Below are 24341 nucleotides of genomic sequence, written 5' to 3'. Positions count from 1 at the left end.
CAGACAGTTAAAAAGAACTAATCCTCAGCCTGTTACACAGGTTCTTCCAGCTCTGAATAAAAACTTGAATTTTCTGTAAGATGAAAAATAAATCCTGATGCATAATGTGAACATTAAAAAAATGATAAATTTGTGGGTGTGGTACTGTGAGCATATTTATTCAGATTTATGTTGCTGATATGAAGTGCATCTCACTGGTGAGCATCTGGTATAGATATCCATGCTGCTCTGTGGCTGCAGAGCAGCGCGAAAAATATGGACTAGGTCTTCATCTTAATGAATACTTGTTGCTCCATTTGCTTCAGCTAAGCTGCAGAATGAGACTGATTTTGAATACAGAGTGAATGCAGTGTACTTAATGAGCTGTGTAACTAAGCATTCAGGCCCTGTGCATTCCTACGTAAGTCTTTGTGTATGTGTGTGTATATCTATAGGGACTTACACATACTTATGCAATTCTCTTGTTTAAGATATACACAGAGAGAAAGAGAAGGAGACTGGCAGTGCTGGAACATATTCATGTCCCACATCTGTCGCATCTCATATTAAGAGTACTCCATGAAAGTAGTGCATCTCAATTTTCCTTAGAAAGCTAACAATGTAAAAAGAAAGCTGACTTAAGTTCATCAGGTGAAATTCATGTGCCTTCTTAAAAATAAAGAATACATAGCTTTTGGGAAGAAATCCATATTCTTCCCAAAACTTACATGAAAAAATGTAAATCTGCATGGTCAATAAATTTCATGTCAATCTCTTGCATATATCAGCTGTAATATTCTCCATGTTCCACACAAATCATCCTTAATACATTGGTGATAACATGAGTAGTCATACTACAGTGTTTGCTGATAATTGCACTTCATATTGCCTATTGGGCAGATTCAAACCATAGAAATGAATGCTGAACCTGAGTTCACTGTTGGTGTTTGAAATATTGTGCTGAAACGCTAGAAATGGAGGGAATTGTAGAAATTATATTCTCTACAGCATAAATGTTTATAATATTTCATCTCCTGTTAATAATAATATTCTGGCAAAGGTTAAAGCATATAAATATTATACTTACTACAGTCAAAAGATTTATACCTTGTTGAGTATATCTCTGAAAGACTTCTAAGTACTGTAAGCTGTTTGCTTGACACACCATTTAGATTTTGGAAGGAGATAATGAAAGTTTTCACATACTGTTCCCTTATTGACCCGAATACTCTACATTTCTTGCCTGTAAAGTGTCAAAACTTTTTCTGTATTGACTCAAATATAGCTTTTCTAAACCTTTCTAAGATCAAATTCTGCAGCAAGGGGAAGAATACTCAAGCTTACTTAAATATACACTCTTACTTAGTTTTTGTTTCAGAGATCTTATACTGTTTTGGGAAAACTGATAATAACTTTTTTTTTTAAATTTATATTCATTTTGATTTCACAAATACTTTAGTTCTGTGTATATACCTTATAAAAATATCTTTAGATTATATTAATGACATAGCACTTGAAACATTGTTAAAATGTATTTCCTTTTATCTAACCATCATATCAGACTTCGTTCTCTTTCCATCATGCTACATTATGATTCTTTCTTTAAAACTTTTCTATAAAATTTCCTCAGGATATTTGGTTATTCCTGACTTTATAGGTGATTATAAGGGTTCACTTGTGTGCCAACCATAGGCAAAGAATTCTTATCCAAAATATTAAATATTAGATGGCAAAGAGCATTCTAGAATTCACAGGAATAATTCACAGTAAGTTTTGCACTATTTGTATTAATATGAGGGTGTTTTTTTTTAATTTTGCAAACAGTGGATTTACTAGAACACTAAGTGAAGGGGCATATTCTATCATCAATTTTTTTATGGTATAAGCAGAAATTTAGATTTGGCAAAAGTGTATTAGTTATTCCTCCTTTTCTTCTGATACCGAAACTGATGTAGGAAACTACTATTTTAGTTCCTGTTCAAACTTACTCTGTTTTTCCAAATGGTTTTCTTTTCACACTCTAATGTGACTCCTTTCTTGTGTCACATTTTATTGTGATTTACTGCTCTGAAAAAATGATCTTCTGGCATACTGTCGAAAGCTACTGAGGAAGCTGCATTTTAAATCAAGTCCAAATCAATTCTATCAGATCAACACTAAGACAGTTAGAATTATGGAGGAAAGTAAAATTTAGAATCAGTCTGAAAGACAGTCAAATATGTGAGATATAAAAATGTTCTGAAGAGAGTGAGTATTAAAACTGTAAGTGTGGTACAGTATGTGCACAAAAGAGGTGAATGGTCTTAATAGTTCCTTGCAGAGTAGTTGTTCTATATTGAAAAGTGGCAGGTAGGACCATCAGTGAGATGCAATTATTTTCAGTGTAACATCAAACCGTACCATCTTTGGGAAACACAGAGCAGAGCAAACATGTATTTGAGGATTTGGTTAGATGTGAAATGTACAGTGATTTTCCTTTGCTAAGATGAAGTCAACCTTCCTGCTTGCCAGATGACTAATATTAAATAGCTACCTAGTTAAAAAAAAACAAATAAAAAAATCTATTTCAGAACTCATGAAAAATGCTTGATATGCAAAATCAGTATTATTATTATTATTAATGAAATTCCTTAATGATTTTGTCACTGATGCCTGATTTCACCATAGCTTCTTTTAGCATAAGCGACTGCATAGATGGCAGAATCACCCAAGATGTAAGGACTTCCCTGCTGATATATTCCAGTCTGCCTGCTCAGGTACTTGCCCAAGCCAGGTCTGGCTTCGTATGTTATGGCTGCACAATAATCTTCTCTAGATAGTCTAGGTTTTTTCTTGAAGAAGGCTTTTACAGTCAATACATTAGTACTCAGACAATGGAAAGCTAATGTTATAAAGCCAGCCTGACTCAGCACTATACGATTTAAGAAGAGACCACGTTTACTTTAAAGTTCAAATATAGTCTAGCCATAAATGGATTTAAATGTTATTCTGGAATATTTCCAGCATTATATATATATATCTGTGAGTAGTACTTAGGTGAGTGCAAATCAATATGTTGTTATGCAGAACTTCCATGCACTTCTACATAGCACCCCTCGTCTCTAGCTGTTAAATAGCATTAAAGGAAACCTTCAAAATAAAGGTTGGAAGACTTGGCGTGTGTTACATCTTTGTGTAAGCAGTTACTGTACTAACCACAAGAAGGGCATGTGGTGACAGACCAGAGAGAAAATGGTTTCTATGGCCACATATGAGTAGGAAAGAGAGACAAGTGTATCCAACAACCTGTAGATTGCACTGTGGAAAAACACTGAGAGAACCCAAGATAAAATCTACCCTCATTTATTTTCCGCTAGCCAAAAATAAACCTTTTCCATCTACAGAGCAACACGGTCCTTTGCTGAGCTACTCAAGACAGACCTTAACAAACTAGCTTGGGAATCAGCAATCAGCAGGGCTGAGTGGGCTAAGCAGAGCATCAAACTGGTGAAGCTTTGATTCTGACAGGGCTGAGCCCTGTGGCCCTTTGTGCCATGGAGATGCACCAGCTCAATGGGAGCACGTTTGCGTGGCTCCAACAGGATGCACGTTCTGTGTCTTGCCCCTGTGTTCATGTGCTACAGCACATTAAGGTATCTTGGTGACTGTAGATTGAAATATCTGTCAATAAAAGACCAAGGAGACTATAATATAGGCCTCTCTAATGTAAGCACGGAATAGAGCAAAAATGTCTGCATTGAACAAGTGGGGTTTGAGACAGTACACTCTCAAGTTTCATTTCACTGTTCCCTCCCATGTTCTTGAACATAAGGACTTTTATCAAACTAATCATGGCAGTTGCTCATTAACTAGAAAGTAAAAGGAAGGTGCTTTCCCGTGGTTATGTTAGACTGTATTAGGCTCACTATCCTTCCAAGAAGCTACTCAGTGAGTATATGAAGAGGTGAAGAACAAAGCTACTGCTCATATTTCAGCAGCTAAGGAATCTATAACATATGTGAATTTAATAATTTGAGATCAGAATCATGTTCAAAGCATTAGAAATATGTTTGGACAAAGACTTTTCAAGGTCAGAATATGTTCTCCTGAAATGTTTATGTCAAAGTGCTTAAAAAAGACTTATTGTGAGACCTCTCTGGACTGCAGTGCCCAGTTCTAGTCAACAATTTTTGAAGTGCTCCACCATAGGAGGTGGAGAGAAGGGCAAGAAGCCTCTGCTTTGTAAGTGGACACTAACGAGTTTCTGACGTGGAATAGTGATAAGGCTTTCTGTCGCAATAGGGGACAGGAGGCAGTGATCTGGAAGATCTCTTTCAGTTAGATTTCCTACAGAGTTATACAGCAAAAGAGAGACCTCAAATCATTCTTGGTGTGAAACTTGCTGGAGAAGACTGGTTGGATTTGGACTAGAGAACTTTAAAAGCAAGGTGAGAGGCACTAAGGTTACTACTGTATTCTCCTCTCTTCTGATATGAAGGATACCTAAAGAATAACTGGAATAATTAAAAGATAAATGGTTATACAAGAATAGGTAGAACTGCTCCTGTCAATAACCTGAATTGATAAGCACTTTTAGCTGATATAACTGCACTTGCTAGCTTGGGGCAGAGAGAGGGACAGAACTGCAGTTTTAAAATAAAGGCCAGGGTTTACGTATTGAGATTTAATACCATTTTTATCTGTTGGACTTTACAAACAAGATTAGTAACATTTTCCCTCATTGAAAAGGTAGGAGACTGAGGCCTAGATGGACAAATGATATTCTTAAATAGGTAACATAGTAGGTACTTCTTTGGAAAGCTTAAGGCTAGAGTCCCTTCCGAGTAGCAAGATAGCACTGACCAGTAGGCCATTTTGCTTCTCTGAAAGGGTTAAAGGAGGAAAGTTTCTTTATCACAGAGAAGCCTATAGCACGTAGGATCTGATTTAGCAAGGGTGTGGGCATTTGTATGACTAGAGTTACCTGTGCAAATGTTTGAAACTTAATTATGTATTACCTAACTTTTCAAATTTATGTCTAAACAGGTAAGGAATCACTGCCATATTTTTCTTTAATATGTGTTCATATATGTGGCATAGATTGTTTTTCCCAGGAGGATCAGCAGTGGATTGCTTTCATCCTGACCAGCTGGTCACTCAGCTTTCATAGACGGGCTCAAATGTACATCTTTCCAGAGGTGTCAAACAGTGGCCCAGCAACCAATGACATTTTATATATTACATAGTTATCCATGTGAGATTAATACTTCTGCCATCCCATCTTCCAATGTTAAATCAACTGACATCCACGCTTGTTCAGTCCTATAGAACAGAGAAGAAAATCCAGATGTAATTTATGCATCTAACTCATACGCACCTCTCATTAATCAGTCCTGCTAAGTCCTTAATTTTCTTCTATAATTAAGGTAAGAAGGGAAAGAAGTATCCTTGCAAGACATCCAGGGCAGAACTCATCTTCCTAACCAATGAGGCTTTCAGAGGTAGCTTGATGGCAATCATTAGTCAGAATGATTTCAGTAGCCATCTCTACTTATCTGGCAGGAGGTCTGCCCAGGCTGGCTTGATCTGGGATGTCCTGTTAGTCTTACTGAGCAGCTGGTGAGCTTTGTCATCTTGTCACCTCTGCCTTGTGCTCCCACCTTGGCTATATCCGCTGCTCTTCACGGCCTTATTGTCCCTGGGGCTTCTCTGGTGTTCCCAGAAGAATGAGCCTCCCAAAGCCCGTGGGCCTCAGTCTCCAGCATGTCGCTGCATACTACAATGAGTAAGGATCCTATGCCCCATCTCTGGAAGTGTTTAAGACCAGGTTGGATGAGGCTTTGGGCAACGTGGTCTAGTGGAGGGTGTCCCTGCCCGTAGCAGGGGGGTTGGAACTAGATGATCTCTAAGGTCCCTTCCAACCCAAACCCTTCTATGATTCTGTGATCCTAATAGGTAGCAAGAACACTGTCAGATTTAGTGGGGCAAAGAAAACAAATATTTTGAACAGCCATGAAATCAGTTAAAAATAACAAGTTTAACACCCCCAGCCAAAAGGAGGAGGTAGGCGATGACAGCTCAGCACTGTGTCATCGACATCATTCAGATCGCTGCAGGCTGAGGCAAGAGGAGTTTTCCCAGCCACTTCCCAAGCACCCCCGGTTGCACTGCAGCCTCGGGATCCGCTCTGGTTTGTATGTCAGCGATGTTATCAGCTGCAGCAGGCGACATACGGGAGGCTGAGGTCGTGTCCCAACAGGAGAACACTATGCAGCTCCCTTTCAAGAAATGGTGGGAAACACCTTTCTTTAAAACTGAGAAACATTTCTGCTAGCTGGCATGTTAAAACCACTGTGATTGCACCTCCACACACTTCTGCACAAAATCTAAGGCAAAAAAATGTAAACTTGAGACCATAGATACCCAGGCTTTCACCTGCCTGTATGCGATAGCCAGCAGATTGGGTGGGAGCTGGACTTGAGTTGACAAAAGCATTGCCTCCCTGGCCCCTGGGAAAAAGCTGAAGGATTTTAATTTCTGAATACATGTGGGAGAACAGGCATGGAAGTCTTGATCAAGGATTTTTCAAAAGCCTGCATGATGCCAAATAGACTTCAGCTTGGCATGTCAAAAAACACACTTTGGTATTTGAAGGTCAATACGTAATTTTCAAAAAAAAATATTGCCAAACCTATTATAAATAAAGGGATTTTTATGTAAATATGCCTCTTCACTTATCAAGACATTACAGTATTCTGATAGTACATTGAGACAGGGAATAATATCTAAACCAGTAACCTCTTTTCCAGATGAGTAAAATGTGAACCATACACAAATGATTGTTCAAATCTGTTGTGTGCTAAAACCATAAATTTAATCTCAAAGATACAATTTTTCTACTGACAATTTTCATTTAATTTAACTACTTACCTCAAAGCATAAGTGAAGTTTACATGCATATGCAAACAGAGAGAGAGAAATAATGTGTTGGAAACAACGTACTATCAAGATTGAGTTGTCATAATTTCACAGTCACTTCTGTCCCCTGTCCCTCTGCTTTATGTCTGTTGAGCTTCTCTCCTGGGAAACTCACAGTGACCATATTATTCTGGAGTTTCAATTCTGCTATTCATTTCAGAAGTACTTTCCTGGACTTAATTTTGATATTTAAACAGATTTCTCATATCTTGACTTGAATCAGTCTTTTAAGGAATTTTTAGCTTCTCACAATTATTTTTTTTTCATCTTGCAATATACATTGTGACTGCAGCATTAGGAACATAGGAATTTGAGATAAAATAAGAACACAGGAATATAATGTAATTGCTGCCTTAGAAATATATAGTTATGTTCAATAGGATATGCCTCAAGTAAAACTGAAAAACTTGCCATGATATAAAAAAATAACACCTTAAAGCAAAATTATTTCTTTCCTCAGCAGAACTAATATCTTTGAATACTTCTTTACAAGGCTTGTCTTAATGCAAAGTTACAGTGATTTAAAAAGGAGCCCTTTTTTGCCCTTGTCTGTATCAACAATATTGTACATTTTCAGTTTTTTACTCTACCATTCCTGAGCAGGACTAAATCACCTGCAAAAGGTTATAGGTTTGGCATAGCTTAAAAAGGATTAAAAGCACCACGAAGGAGTTTCTCTGGTGAAATAATATTAAAAGTTAAGTATTTGAGATTGCCTGGTACAATTACTCTGAAATGAATTAAAAGTAAATGTTAAAAGAACCAGCCTGACATTTGTTCTCCTCCAGTCAGTCGAGCATTTTATTTGTTGCATTGCCAGAACAGAAAAGGAACCAAAATTCAAGTCTGTGGAAGTGAATCTTAATAAAGAAAAACAGTTCAATCACTCTGACATGGAGTTAAAAGAATAGTTTTCCTATAGGTGCTCAGTCAGTTACAGCAAGAAGTCCAGTTGATAAAATGGAAAAGCTGTTCCATTTTGTTTAGAGTAGGTTTTGCAAATAACAACTGTAAAATTTGAGATTTATGAGTCTGGATTGTCATCTGAAATGGAGGGGAGTTCTCTGCAAAGACAGCACTCAACAGAGCGAAAAAGTTCAACTGCTTCTTCAAGAGAAATTTGCCAATTTGACAGAAATACCAATTTCAAATTCATGATGAAAAAGTAGAAGCCTCATTTTTATATGGCACCCACTCATGTGCTCTGGTTTTAAGCATGGGAACGATATTGCAAATATTAGGCACGTAGGAGGGAGTTTGCAATAATGAGATCTAAATTAAAATGTGATTTAAAGGAAGGGAAACTGATATATTCTTTTCCCAGAATAAAGGAATTTCTTAAAATAGTACAATATTAGGCGACATAATATTTTGATTGTGCGTATATTTCTCCTGGCTCCTATTCTATTGGAATGTCTTTCATTTGTGAGGTCGCATGACACTTTTCTGTTATTACTCATTAGTTTCCAGACTGAAGCTGAGGATACCCCATGACCTTCAAATTTAATAGTTTGTTTGATTAGGCTTTAAATGACAGTAGTTTTCCTACAAACTAACATGTGTGTAACAGTGCTTTAAAGGTATAAACCAGAAGAAAGTCCCATATGAGACAGTAACTGAGGAAGTGGAGCTAAACCCGTTATTCTGTGAGACAAGGAAATGAACCTTGCTTCACTTCAGCTGGAGCCTGTATTTTGGGAGAAGTTGTCTGGCGCCACAAAGCAAATTAGTAAGCAGAGACCTGAAGACTATTAAGTTTATTTTAAGAATGTGTTGCCAGAGATCTAATAAATTTACTTACTGCTGCAGGCCATGCATGCATGAAGCTAACCCAGGTGGTGTTTTTTTTCCTTCAAAGAGAGGTGCAGGGTGTGGATCCTTAGGAAAAAAGGTATTCTGCTTTAGGTAATATGGGCATTATTTAATGACAGACATGACAGCTTGAGTGGTATGTTTAGTTTTCTCTGTTACTACTCACAAGGAAGTTTAAATTTATTTTTTTTAATGCAAAATTAGTTTGTGACTACACAAAGTGCTAATTAGTTTAATGATAACACAGAAATAACTTTATAATAAGAGAATAAATCCTCCAATCCAAATAGATTTCTTATTGCTATTTTTAAATATTCCAAAGATTATTTTTAAAGTGTTTGAATTTACAAGATTATTGTATTACAGTTCAGGACTAGTTGTATCTTCGAGTTTTCTCAGGACTTTTCTTTGTGCACACATGAAAATCACGTCATTGGACTTTAGTTAGCCATCTAGGTTGGTGGATTGAACTCTCTCCCATTATATTCAATAGAGTGGTCCAGTCTTTCCAGAGGGTGATCCAGCTGCTCATGTCAGATGTACCTGCAGTTCTTGAAGATGCAGTTCTTTCCATGCATTGTGCCTAGACAGCTAGCTTAAATTAAACATACGTGTTTTACATGATAAAAATTAGATTATATGAATGTGGCAGGTCTCTTGTCTTCACCTTTTGTGGAACAGAAGCCAGTTAATTATGTCCCTGTGCACTGGTACCTGAGCAAAAACATGCTGCGTTTTCCCAGGAGTGATTATTCACTGGAACTATTGAATTGGCTGCTCTGATTTTTCTTTTTTTTTTTTTTTTCTGCTGAGAAGCAGTGGTCATTATTTATCCAATATGCAAGAACATAAAGCAACATTCCAAAATAAGGACTTATCACTACAATAAGAATAAAGCCTTCTGAGAACAAAATACTGCTAATAGACCAGTCTACAGACAGCCCTACCTCCTGATACCTTCCCTTTCTGGGTCTAGTGGGACATGTTCCAGAGCTGTCAACTGGCCCCTTTCAAATGCTTCCTCTCCTGTCCATCCCCTTGGTTTTGGTTTTGTCCTGCTTCTCTTGAATACATTTATATGAGTTAGTTCTCCAGAAGGAAGGGTAAATTCCCAAACATTTTACTCTCTTCCTTGTCCTTTACTACTTTCGAATGAAGGCTATCAGCAGTGATTGCTCCCTGCTGATTATTTAAAATAATCCCTGATACGTGCCTAGTATATAAGGCAATACCAACCAAGAGACGTGGCACACTTTTTTTTTTCTTCTTCTTTTCTTTCCACTTGTTCATCACCTTAGAAACAGTGACAGGGCAAAATAAAGTCTTTCTTATGCTTTGTTGTCTGTCATCTCATAAATTCAGTATAGCACCAACTTTTGCATGTGCCTGGTACACAGGAGTTTCATAGAGGTCTGCCTTCCAGACAGCAGCCTGGTGGTGTCTGCTTGACCTCAAGTACTAGCCAAAATCAGGGGCATTCAGCATAGCTTCAGGTTATTATTTGTAGTGTATCCTGATCCCTAAACATGCTCACTTTCATAATTTTTAGATGTTTGGGGTTGTTTGTTTTTTGTTTGTTTTTTTTTTTCAATAGTGCATGCAGGCTGAGAGGGTGGAGTCTGATTAGGAATTGTTTTGAGCAGATTCTGTGATGAATGCCTTGCCCCTGTTGACATTCAATGAGACAAAGTATTTCTGGAAAGAAAACATTGTCAGTTCTGGTTTGTAATGAGAATAGGCCTGTATTAATTAGAAAATATACTTTCTATGGAACTGATACTTGTGGCACTTCAATTTCCAAAGAAATATTTCCATGTAAACTGTAAGATGATCCCATGTATCAATGGGATTTAGATCAGATCTTTTGGTCGTTGTCATCACAGTGACCTGTCTGTACTGTGAATGTTGCAAGATTTTAAAGTGCTGTAATATTTTATTGTTGGTATTTACATAGAACAAGTATTATATATCCAATCTTTTGTGAATATATTAATATAGAAATATGTATGATTAATATAAATAATATATATGGGTTTGGGTCTAATGAACTGACATTATTTTACTTTTAGCTTACCCGTAATTTCATTTAAAATCCTTGCTCTCAGAGGAAAATTTAGGCCTCATCTGACATATTTTATGTTTCTACTTTAAAATGAGATTAATCAAATTCTAGACTGTGATTGTCAGTAGAAAGTATTAGCTAAAGTGATTCTGTGAATCCTATTCTATATATGTTCTCCATGAATAAATACTGAACAGTCAATGAATCTTTGAGCAGAGCAATAAGAAATTTTCTTATCATGTGAAAATATTTTAAGGCATTTTATTTTGAATCAGGACAAAAAAATCTAAATTCTTATGAAGTTTTGCAGAATAATTGAGCATAGGCTTTTCAATTTGAAAAAAAAATGTACAGTTTAATATTTTTAGGTTTTACATTAAAAATAGTTTAAATTTGTTACAGTATTAATGTGAAAAGTTATATATACCTAAAAGGCTTAAGGCAGACCATGGAAAAAGATGAAAATTCAACATTTGTTATCTGCCAATATTTTCAGTAAAGAGATTTATCAAAGCCAGTCTTTTTGTGAACAACTTTGATTTTGATGAATTAGTATTTTGAGGGAGAAGAGAAATAATGTGAACATTTTTTGCCCAGTTGTACTTTGTTCAGTCCTGCAATGTAGCTGAATGTAGGTAGCTCAATGTCTTTCTTTTCTGTTACAGACTATAATTCAGCAGCATATATGGGTATGAGCTTAAGCATTTCAATTAGTAGAACTTCAGTGTTATCCTGAATCCATGAAGTTATTTACATAATTCAGCATTGAAACTGTAGAAGTGGGAAGCATTCAGCCCCTGCAGAGCTAGTCCCTTGCTTATAGCACAAAATCCCAAACCAGCAAATCAATCTTTTGGATTCTCTTGAAATCAGTTACCAAGCTAAGCACTTAATATCTACAAGGGCTTTCAAACACTTACAGTGCTCCAGCATCTTTTTTTGGTGATTCAAACTGGGTTTCTCTTTATGTGCTTTGCTCTTTTCTTTGAAAGCTCACAGGCTCTTGGTGCAGCAAATAGAGTGAAGGTGTCCTGGCTCTTGGTGAACTAAATTGTACTAAGATAATTTAAACTAAAATTAATTTAAAGCTATGAAATGCAGTGGCATGACCAGCAGGTCGAGGGAGGTGATCCTGCCCCTCTACTCCGCTCTTGTGAGACCCCACCTGGAGTACTGCGTCCAGCTCTGGGGGCCCCAGTACAGGAGAGACATGGAGCTGTTGGAGCGAGTCCAGAGGAGGGCCACGAAGCTGATCAGAGGGCTGGAGCACCTCTCCTGTGAGGACAGGCTGAGAGAGTTGGGGTTGTTCAGCCTGGAGAAAAGGCGGCTCTGGGGAGATCTAAGTGCGGCTTACCAGTACCTGAAGGGTCCTACAGGAAAGATGGAGAGGGACTGTTTATCAGGGAGTGTAGTGACAGGACAAGGGGTAATGGGTTTAAGCTGAAGGAGGGTCGATTTAGATTAGATGTTAGAAGGAAATTCTTTACTGTTAGAGTGGTGAGGCACTGGAAGAGGTTGCCCAGAGGGGTTGTGGATGCCTCCTCCCTGGAAGTGTTCAAGACCAGGTTGGATGGGGCTTTGGGCAACCTGGTCTAGTGGAGGGTGTCCCTGCCCATGGCAGGGGGGTTGGAACTAGATGATCTTTGAGGTCCCTTCCAAGCCAAACCATTCTATGATTCTATGATGATTCCATGATTCTGTAAAGAGCCAGTGCGTGTTTGGTTCCATAGTTTCTGTAAATGAAAATCTGGTTAATCTCTCAATCATAATCTGGTTAAATCTCCTACAGAAGAACTGGGTGTAGACTTGAATGAGGAATTCCTTAAATTAACGCAGCATGAATCTCCAGACTGCGCTTGGAGACATCCTTAGTTACACTTAGTTGAATTTTACTGGGATCAAAATTTAATATGCACTAGCTAACCTTTACATTCACGTCTCTTCTCTCACTTCTCTTTTTGTAACAAAATAACTACACAGTATTCTCCAGATATTTTTTTCTGCTACGTGACTTCAAGCATTTGCTTAGTTTGAGCCCTGGCAAGTGTGGCCATTCCAACCTGTTTCTTGGGGGCAGACATAAAACAGAAGCAAAAAAGAATTACAGAAACTATTGAAAGACGGAAACTGTCTGCAGTTCATTGGATACCAGCAATTACACTCCAGGCAAGCCAAGTCCATAATGCTGGGAAGTGTGTGTTTTCTCATGAGAAGTCAGAGAAAGCATTGTTTTAGTCCCTAATCACTAGGGGCTAGTTTAGGGGGTTGGTTTTGGTTGTTCTGCAAATATATTGAGTTACAATGACAGAGAGACTGCAGAAGGGTGCAGAGTTCATCAAGTTATTTTAGTGATTGGAGTCCATTATAGTACATTTGAAAAAGACTTCTAAAGGTAAAGCATTTTAATGGGTTTCTAGTTGGATGCAATTATTAGGTTAGCTTATGCATTGTTGAAGTCAATTCAAAACATTCTAATGTCATATTTTACATGCTGGGTTTGCTTGTGTGTTTCACTTCTGCAAAGAGTTTTTCTATATGAAATTAAGGCAGTTTTACAGGATATGCCTTTTCTGATGATCTTTCATAGCAGAGGGAATAGCATATGATGTGCTGTCCCAATGCACTGAATAAAGAACATTTATTATCTAATTTATAGATTTTATTTTAGCAGTTTGGCAGACAAGACTTACTTGAGACCTTTATCTTTTTAACCTGGAGCTAGAATATACTAAGACTATGACACAGTATAGAAAATCAGAGTTGTTGAAACTGTGTGTCTTGAGCTGAACATATAATATTTTCTCTGTATTTATTCTGACTAGCAGTATTACCTAAGATCTCTTCCTTCTCTAGTCTGGCAAAAAACATGTTCATACAAATGGCAACTAATAATTAGCAAATAATGTGGGGATCAAAAAACTTCGGAAGTGCTAAGGTTGTAGACAGGGAGCTCCATGGCTAAATGGGGAATCATGATGTTTGGGATAAAGATTTCTGCATTTCACATCAGATTTAACTTCTAATAAAACAGTTGAGATAACTTTATCCTGGTATATTAACTAAGTTGGCTTGGCACAGAAGGCTAATCAGAGGATGAAAAAATGGATCAGGTGTCTAAAGATGGACGATTCCCTTTTCTTTCCTCGCTCTGTGTCTTTGTTTTTTCTGCAGGTTGAACTCGAGTTCAGGAATGGGTTTCCTTTTTCAGATGCTTCATGTACCTGCTGCAACCGGGAGATCTATACGAAAAAGGATAGAGTAGTGCCAACTTCAGTAACCCTGTTTGAATACGGCACCCAGTAGGGCCAAATATTTTGAACCAAAGAAGAAAGACTGCAGCTCTTGCAGACTTGCAAACAAATCGGCAAGCAGTATCAGGACCTGGAAAGAACTGAAAGAAGAGGGAGGAAATATATGACTTGTTAAGATGTCTTGCTATGGTTCTAATTACGCCATACAGTGATTCCTGAACTATAGGTGTGGTTGTTAATATCTTGCAATTGCTCTGGTTCTCCTTATTAACGCCTTTTTGCAGTCTGTTTAGGAAGCCAGATAAGAAAAGAAAGGAGAAAAGACCTTTTCAAAGGAACTCCTCTTTCTTAGTGCTTTATTTACCTTTTTTTTCCCCTCTATCTTTCTTGTGATTGATGTATGTTCTTTGCCCTGGAAGAACTTATAGAAGTTTTTTTCCTCCATTAAACAACATTACCTAACTACTAAAGAGAGCAGATATGTTGCACCATAAAGCTCTGCAAGTACTAGACAGCTGTGTTTGTACAGACTTATATCTTGTGGACACAATGAGTCTGTGTGGCTATGGTTATACAGGCTAGGCACTCTTTAACTGATTCATCTCTGACTGCTTATGCCATGGATACCATGTAGGGAAGCCAATATCTGTATCAAACTACCTCAGTTTCTATTGTGTCAATAAGTGAACACTGTGGTGTAGTTGTATGCTTTTGTTTATGAATTAGGGTTCTGGGCTAGCTCCTAGGGACAGAAAAGCTACAATCAGACATTCTTTATGGAATGCCCTTCAGGTCACCGGTGCTCAAGAGACATGATTTAATGACTGAGATATATTTTATAAGGTCTTCAGATAGCCGAGTGATCTGTGGAGAGTACTGGAACTGATTCTTTCCTTCCCTGAGCTCTTTCCATCATGATAGAAAGTTCTGTCAATCTAATCTGTATTTCTCATGGAGGTTTTTTATCTTTTTAGAGCTATCTGAGCAGCACGGTTAGAAAGATAAATGCTTAAATGCAAATATTAATTTTAATATATTTCCCTGTAACCAGTGTACTGACCAAGTCCTCTTCTCCCTCCTAATTTATTCATGTTGAGTAACTGAAACTGGAGTTTTCAAATTACTTGATCTTTCTAGGGATTTCTGGTTTGATGACCTATGCAAAAATAATATATCACTATTTTCTGACAGGTGACCAATGTGCTGACAGGACTCCTATAAAGACCCACCCTATAAGACAGGTGACATCCATCTTTGACTTGTCATATTCAGGCAAATCTTTTTAGAGAGTATTGTTCTTAGCAGCCTTAGTCAGTCATGAAGTCACAGTCATGAAGTGACTTTGTGACCCACCTTACTTTAGATCCTTAGCATTAGCTCCTTACAAGTTTCTGACCATCTCACAACTCCTGCCATCTCATTTCTTGTGAATGTCTCATTGTACCACGTCCTGTCTACCATCTTCTGATTTAGCACTGCTGCGCTCTGTTCTCTGGCCAAAGTCAAGAAACAGGTTTTCATGCGTCACTATAGCAACATCTTGCCAACCACATCTCATGGATATATAAGCAAAGTTACTTTGGATTTACCTCGTTGTAACACGGCCCTCCTTCCTTTTGTTTAGTTTTAAAAGCACTATAGTAATGGCTTCCCTCTCCAAACTCCGGATGTATTTGTATTACAAGCACTTGTCTGGGAGAGGAACAAAAGCAAAACTGTCATTGAGGTATAGCACCTTAATTATTTGCCTAGCAGCTAAATGTTTGACTAAGCCTGAGGGAAGTGCTGGTGAGCAACACAAAATTCATTTGCCTACAGAAATATTATTGTAGGGCAGACAATTAATTTAATAGGGAACCAAATTAAGATGGCATGTGCAATATTATTTCTGATATTTTATAATTTCTGAAAGCTATACTTCTAATATTCTTTACAGACCTTATGTTTGTGTGGTGCTTGGGTCTACTATGTTGTAGAAAAGGCCCAGTTTCATCTAGTTCAGGCATGGTGGAATTCATCTTACCCAACATTAGATGACTATAATAAAAATCTCTACAACTAAACTGGTCATAACAGGCCTATTTAACAGCTGCAGAGGAAAAATACATGTATTTCTGCATATTTTGAGGCACAGCTAATCTCATTCAAAAATAGATGCCTTAAATAAGCCATAGACTTACAAAATGCCTCTTTCCCAGTTATGGCTATAAAGACAGTTTAGGATTTCTAGCCCAAAAATAAATACCTGAAATTAGATAAGATGTGTTGAATGCTTCCTGCTCTATTGTGTCAGAGGTCTGTAATAATGATAGTCACAATAATAATAACAATAGTAATAATAACAATAGTAATAACAACAACATCATCAGTGGATTTATTCTTTGGGGACATTGGACCATGAAATGGCTTGTATAATTTAGAAAACATTTCTTCTGAACACAAAAAGCACAAAGTGAAGAAGGCAAGATCTAAAATATCTATATTCATTTCTTAAAATTCTAAAACTGTTGGGTTTAGTACTGCACATTCTAAAAGGTGAACAATATATATTTCATGGGCAGAAGTAGGCCTGTAGAAATGGAGGCGTGCTGGTTTTTTTTTTTTTACTCTAAGAAGAAGTAGAAAGAAACTGCTGAAAGCAAGAAACAGGTGGAATAAAGACAATACTATGTCTTTCATATTGCCTTTCTTGTGCTTTTTACTTCCTAAATTTCATCCTCTCATTAGGTTTCGACCTCAGTATTTCAATATCTTCCATAGCATCGCTGACAGGAATGAACTGGTTTGGTAGTTGGCTACTGAAATTTCTCCATATGACTGTTCCTTTTTAACAGCTGGGATTTTTTCTCTTGTATGGTAATTTTGATATGTTCAGTAATTCTGTGCAAATATAGATTACATTTAAGGTTGAACTATTTAAGACACTGGAGATGAAACCTAAGAGACCTGTGTGTAAGTAAGTTATAGATTGTGTGCCTGTGTCCACAATGCGTTTAAACCCTTAGTTCTTTGGACAGTAGAACAAATGATGCTGGATTTCCTATTGTTTTCCATCACCTGGCTGGAATCTCTTCTGTCTAAAAAGATACAAACTCTGCTAGAAGTTTTCCCTCAGCTGAGGGGTTTCCAAAGTCTGAAATTCTCATTTCTAGTAAGCTCATGCAGCAGTATTTTTTTCTCAGTAGTGATACTAATGGGTTCTCTCTCCTCTAATGGGCAGTACATTTTCATTCCTTCTATATCTTAGAAATTATTACCCCTCTGTCAAATTATGTTTAAATTGGGCAGCGTGTGCAGAGGTGGCACACAAATGGTTTCTCTCACTAGGTTAAAGAATGAGATATTCTGTTGCATATGTCCCAAAAAAATAATGGGAAGACACAACATATGGCTAACCTAATGTAGGTGCTGTTTTGTTTAGCTAACTCTATAGTTACTGGTTTTCTTGTGGTGCTCATTACAGTTCTTGGTGTGTGTGTTTGTAGCTTTAACCTTTGTCAGTAACAACAGAGATCAAAAGAATGGAAAGAAGCAGGGCAAGGAGTGCAGCGTGATATTCCAGTAACCACTTCCCTCCTTCTGCTTATGCAGCACCATTGCCTTTATGTCAGATTACATAAGTATGGTGGTTGTTTTTTTCTAGTAGACAGGTCTATAAAGAAATATTGAGACTTATCTTTGAAGCAGAGTGGGAGCATGTAAAAGGGCTGCCTAATTTTTCAAGGAACAGAATGGAAGAAACTAGAAGGGGAAAACCAACCACCATTTGACTCTTCCTCCAGTAGTTAAGCCACAAGTGAGCTGAAATACTTTAGATATGTTTCTCTGCTGTTCAGAGGAATTACTTTATTCACTGCCTTGTCTACAGAACTGTTAATTTCTAAAGGGGATTCTTTGCACATTTCAGACAGTCGTTACCTGACCAAACCTTGTTCTGTAGCAGCACCTTGTGGGAAGGAAATCAGACTACAGCCTCTCTCACAAGCCGACGTTCCCAGAAGACAGTTGCTAAGTGAGCATCTGTCTTCACTGAGCTGAACAGGTTATTTTATTCTTGCTATGGAAATTACAGCATTCTCCTGAGTAGTAACAAACATATCCAATAGGATGATATACAGAACTTGAGTTGTCATGCCCTTTTATCTGTGGCATCCAAAATTCCTATGCTGACAAGAAATGCCTTTTCACTGTGAAAAACAGTGAACAGATGGAGGTAAACCGTACATGAGAAAGTGAAGCTATGATATATTTTACCAGAAATGTGTTAATTTAATTTGAGATATTTGGTCTGTTGTACAAATACTTGGTTTATAGTCAGTGAAATGGGTGCTGGCTCTTTTCAGCTTTGCCTTTGCAGCTGAAGAAAAAAAGCTGCATTTTTTACTGGACCTTAAAGTGACATCTGGTTGCATTTGTTGTTTCTGGATTGCTTTTTTAGACTAAGAAAAACTCCGTGACACCTGCCATTTCAATAAAGACTTCCTGCTGTTTTACAGTTGTATAAATCCCATTAATGATATAGACACACAGCTTCATTTCTGCTGGGAGTGAGAGATTAGGCTGAGACGTGCTCAGATTTTACACTGGTGCTTAGTGTTTTGCAGCTGGAGTTAAATGGCTTCCATATCATAGAATCACAGAATCATAGAATGGTTTGGGTTGGAAGGGACCTCAAAGATCATCTAGTTCCAACCCCCCTGCCATGGGCAGGGACACCCTCCACTAGACCATGTTGCCCAAAGCCTCATCCAACCTGGTTTTAAACACTTCCAGGGAGGGGGCATCCACAGCTTCTCTGGGCAACCTGTTCCAGTGCCTCGCCACCCTCACAGTATAGAATTTCCTTCTAACATCTAATCTAAATCGACCCTCCCTTAGCTTAAACCCATTACCCCTTGTCCTGTCACTACACTCCCTGATAAACAGTCCCTCACCATCTTTCCTGCAGGACCCCTTCAGGTACTGGTAAGCCACAATTAGATCTCCCCGGAGCCTTCTCTTCTCCAGGCTGAAAAATCCCGACTCTCTCAGCCTGTCCTCATAGGAGAGGTGCTCCAGCCCTCTGATCATCTTCGTGGCCCTTCTCTGGACTCGCTCCAACAGCTCCATGTCTCTCCTGTACTGGGGTCCCAGAGCTGCACGGAGTACTCCAGGTGGGGTCTCACAAGAGCGGAGTAGAGGGGCAGGATCACCTCCCTCGACCTGCTGGTCATGCCTCTTTTGATGCAGCCCAGGACACGGTTGGCTTTCTGGGCTGCAAGCGCACACTGCCGGCTCATGTTGAGCTTCTCATCAATCAATACCCCCAAGTCCTTCTCCTCGGGGCTACTCTCAATCCATTCCTCGCCCAGCCTATAGTCGTGCTTGGGATTGCGCCAGCCCACTTGGACCTTGGACCTTGCACGTGGCCTTGCTGAACTTCATGCGGTTCGCATGGGCCCACCTCTCCAGCCTGTCAAGGTCCTTCTGGATGGCATCCCTTCCCTCCAGCGTGTCGACCACACCACACAGCTTGGTGTCGTCTGCAAACTTGGTGAGGGTGCACTCGATCCCACTGTCCATGTCGCCCACAAAGATGTTGAACAGTGCCGGTCCCAGTACCGACCCTTGAGGAACACCACTTGTCACTGTTCTCCACCTGGACATTGAGACGTTGACCACAACTCTTTGGGTGTGACCATCCAGCCAATTCCTTATCCACCGAGTGGTCCATCCATTGAATCCATGTCTCTCCAATTTAGAGACAAAGATGTCATGCGGGACAGTGTCAAATGCCTTGCACAAGTCCAGGTAGATGACGTCAGTTGCCCTTCCCTTATCCACTGATGCTGTAACCCCATTATAGAAGGCCACCAAGTTTGTCAGGCACAATTTGCCCTTAGTGAAGCTGTGTTGGCTGTCACCAATCAATCACCTCCTTGTTTTCCATGTGCCTGAGCATAGTCTCCAGGAGGGTCTGCTCCATAATCTTGCCAGGCTCGGAGGTGAGACTGACCGGCCTGGAGTTCCCTGGGTCTTCCTTTTTACCCTTCTTAAAAACGGCGATTATGATGTTCCCCCTCTTCCAGTCGGCGGGAACTTTGCCGGACTGCCAGGACTTCTCAAATATGATGGAGAGTGGCCCCCAGTTCCTTCAAGACCCTCGGATGCAACTCATCAGGTCCCATGGACTGGTGCACCTTCAGGTTCCTTAGATATTCTCGAACCTGATCTTCTCCTACAATGGAGAAGATCTCTGCATTCTCCCAGTCCCTGCCTTCTGCGACCTGGGCAGTGTGGCTCAAGGATTTGCCAGTGAAGACTGAGGCAAAGAAGTCCTTGAGTACCTCAGCCTTCTCCATATCCTGGGTAACCAGGTCACCTGTTTCATTCCGGAGGGGACCCACATTTTCCCTCGTCCTCCTCTTATCACTAACATGTCTATAGAAGCTTTTCTTGTTGTCCTTGACATCCCTGGCCAGACTAATTTCTATCAGGGCTTTGGCTTTCCTAACCTGATCCCTGGCTGCTCGGACAGTTTCTCTGTATTCCTCCCAGGCTACCTGCCCTTGCTTCCACCCTCTGTAGGCTTCCTTTTTTTGTTTGACTTTGCCCAGGAGCTCCTTGTTCATCCATGGGGGCTTCTTGGTGGATTTGTTTGACTTCCTCTTTGTTGGGATGCATCGCTCCTGAGCTTGGAGGAGGTGAGCCTTGAATATTAGCCAGCTGTCTTGGGCCCCTCTTCCTTCCAGGGCTTTGTCCCATGGTATTCTACCAAGCAGATCCCCTCCAAAACTCTGAGGGTTGCTTCCTTTAGTACTGCATTGCTTTCACTTTAAAAAAGGGAGCCTACTTCCACTGATAAATATACGGGCATTTTTAGGAGGACTGTGAAGGCTCTTCCAATTATTGTAAGAAGAAATAAAGTATTCAGCTTTAGAACAATGCTATCAACGTCGACAGCTGCCAGCTAGAGGTGCTGACTTGGTCCATGTTAACCGTTCCATTTCCCTAGCGGAGTGTACTGCTTGCTCTCCTGAGCTTTGCAGTGTTTGCACAGAAACCATCCATGTTCAGTGAGACTGCAGGGATGATGTTGTGCTACTGCTACAGTAGAGACCTTGGAAAGGATCCCTGGAGTCTGCTTTCTTGACCAGGAGGGTGTTGCTACAGTTGCACCTATGTAAAACTGCAAGAACATCTTTTGGTCTATTGAAAATTGACTCGAAACACATTTCAGCAGTTTACTCGGTTGGGGGCATTTGTCATATCGTGAAGATAGGTCATTGCTTAATAGTTTAAGAGAATTCCAATATGCATTTGTATCTCTCTGAATCTCCTTAGGTGACACAGGCAGTCATACTTAACCCAGCAGTTTCAAGCATGTAAGTTTAGGAGGGCATCAGCATAGCTATAAACTGAGGCATCTATCAGGGATAATTAATGTTGTTCAAACCATTTGCTAGTAAGATCAAAGTTGTGAAAGTTGTTGCTAAAATCACACAGTGCCGATGCATAAATTCTATATCAACAAGAGCAAAAATTGTTAGATTTAGTGAACAAAATATTGAGTTTTAGAAGCAGGCTACGTGGCTAAATGCAGTCTAAAAGATTTTGGGTATCATCTCCAGTCTCTCAGGATAGTAAGGGTCTTCCAGTGCTTCTGGCAGTCTGATCATATCAAGGAAGTTCTGTGTGATGTCCTACGTTGTGTGTTATTTGGAAATACTAATATGATTCTACAGAAACTTGGATCATCCACAATTTTTGTCATTTCTAAAAAAGGCATCCCAAATATATTTTGATTAATTCTTATTCTTTTTCCCTTGAAAAAAGAAGAAAATTACCATACTCTGGAATGTACGTAACTAGTTTTATGCATCTAAGATAAAATTTATTCTTACATGTACCAAATGTATCATGGTTGAGTTCTTTAGTTGTTATTTCTTAGTTTAAAATCTTTAAAACCTTTGGATTGTAATGTCCAGCTAAGATACGTATCTTACCGAGGATATAGGTTACATTAACCTCAAAAGACAAAGTAGTATTTAACAAAAAAGAAAAAAGAATAAATATATCTTTATAATTTTGTTTTGCAGGAGGCAATAAGCTGAAGAATCAACATTTTCGCCTCAACTGGGCATGGATCTCCTTAGAAAAGGAGTATTATTTAGTAAATGAAGATTCCAAATATCTTGATGTTGTTCTTAAGCGGAGAGGTTACCTGGGAGAAACCTCTTTTATAAGTAAGTTCAACTTTAGCCTTATCAATTGCTTCTATAAATCCCTGGCCAGCTAGTTGATAAAATGTATCAATACAGCTATATCCTTTTACTGGTGTTTGACAGTAAGCAAGCTAGATTCAAAGGAGTGTGTTTATTTATTAAACAAATATCTTTGTTATGCTAAGTATATGATTTCTTTAGTTATATGAAGAAATTGTAACTTTTTTTTTTTTTCCCCTGGTCTTCAGCAATTAATTTTTGACTTAACCCCCCCAAGACCCAGTCATTCTTTCTTTGGTTGGTTGATACCACTGTTGTATTTGTTTCACAGAACACAGTTCCTGTCCAGATTTTATTTTTCCTATAATGAGAAAATACAGTTGTAGCAATTGGAAAAACAACAATAAACATACATCATTTTCCAGGAAGGCTGTTGTGAGCTGGTCTGATTAGCAGCTACGAGCGTTAGGCTCACTTTCTTCAGTCAATGTTGGCAGTCAACTGAGGCTGGTACAGGAGGTATTGAAAGCTGTTTGCAGTGTCTGGGGAGTGAAAAGGTGAAAAAAGATTGTGTTATCACATTCTGCAACCTCACACCTATATCTAGCTTCTGGATCTGTTCCCATTCTCTTCCTAGTGATGCATTTGGACCAGGGAGCTTTATCCTTGTACGGTTTCATGTCGAAATCTATGGTGAGCTTACACTGCTTAGAAAAGACACTCAATTTAAAGCTGGTTTTGCAGAGATACGTAGCATTTACCTGGGGTGGAGCACAAGCTTATGCTTATAAATCAGGTTTCTGGTTAAGTCTATTTCTGAATAAGAATCTGAATTTCAGGTTTTGAGATGTAGTTAAGACACTATTTTGGCATGAGATTTAAGAGGTACAGGCACTGAGTGGATCTAACTTAAAAGGCTCTGTTTTGAACAGTGAACTAACTGTGATAATATATTTCTTTTAAGAAAGTAAAAGAATACAAGAATGAAATACAAAGTTAAGGATCTGTAGTTTAAATTAATTACTGGTACTGATTAACAGATACTGATTTGACTTCTGATCCTTCAAATACAGTGTTTACAGCATTTTGTACCTATGGATTCAAGTTCAGTTTCTGAATTGAGCCAACTCAAAATCCAGCAAAAGCAGTTTGAATAACTTGTCTCTGACTACCTTAATCCTGCAAAATGGACTTAGAGAGTTGGGAAGAACATAAAAGATATTGGTTAAGATGCTTACTGGCCTTTCTGGTCCATATGCACTGACCAAAGGGGCTGAAGGGTTATGGAAGTTATGTAAAATATTGGCTATGAATTAGGAGGAGGCACAAACAGGAAGCAAGAAAGGCAAGGTTTGTAGGGAAAGGTGATATACTTTAATACATTAAACAATACAGTTGGAAGAAATAGGCAGAGAAGGGACAAGTTTTAAGTTTTTTTTCTGAAAATCTATGAAAGACCTTTAAGATTTGAGTGGTACTGTGGGGTTCAAACAGAGGCCAAATGCATGAGTTAGAGATAGTTCTGAAAGTCTGCCTAATTTCCATGAGGGCCTGTCAGACAGCCTGAAACTGGGGGGGGAAACACCAATGAAAAGCCATTTTAGAGCAGTGTGGGTCTGAGGTAGGATCTATACTGTCTTGGTGGTATGAGTTGTATTGGATTTTATCCCTTGGCTTTGCAGTTTCAACTTGACATGAGTTTAATGATTTTCATTATGCAAACACTGAAATAAGAGGCTAATAATTGTAAAAAATGCTTATTGTAGTGGGAATGACCACAATGGTTTTACATCTTTCGTTATTATTACGTATGTTTTACCCCTCTGTGTCTTTATGTTTTTCTTAGCTTTCCCCTTGAAGGCTGAACTTTCCAGGTGTGTTGTTTTCTAAAAGAGAAATAAATATTTTTGAGGGCTTCAGACAGCATGTTATTTAGACGTTCTGGAATAGAAGAGAACCCAGAATGTTAGAGGGTGAGGGGAGGGGAAATCTGTTGGCCCTTTTGGGCATCCATTGTTGAATTATGGAGAAATGGAAACTTGACTGTAACCTCCAAGAATGTACAATTTTTTCAAG

The 24341-nt window shown here is 38.8% G+C and overlaps 1 protein-coding gene across 1 annotated transcript in view; it reads left to right on the top strand.

Annotated features, from left to right (window-relative positions):
* Positions 1-24341, top strand: part of FREM2 (FRAS1 related extracellular matrix 2) — a 145356-nt gene that overhangs the window by 57295 nt on the left and 63720 nt on the right. Inside the window, exon 3 of the mRNA XM_075741941.1 lies at positions 22140-22286. Coding sequence (XP_075598056.1) covers positions 22140-22286 — 147 coding nt within the window. The remainder of the gene's footprint in view (positions 1-22139; positions 22287-24341) is intronic.

This window comes from Balearica regulorum, chromosome 1 (genome assembly GCF_011004875.1).
Source record: "Balearica regulorum gibbericeps isolate bBalReg1 chromosome 1, bBalReg1.pri, whole genome shotgun sequence".
NCBI lineage: Eukaryota > Metazoa > Chordata > Aves > Gruiformes > Gruidae > Balearica > Balearica regulorum.
This window is presented reverse-complemented; position numbering and strand designations above follow the sequence as displayed.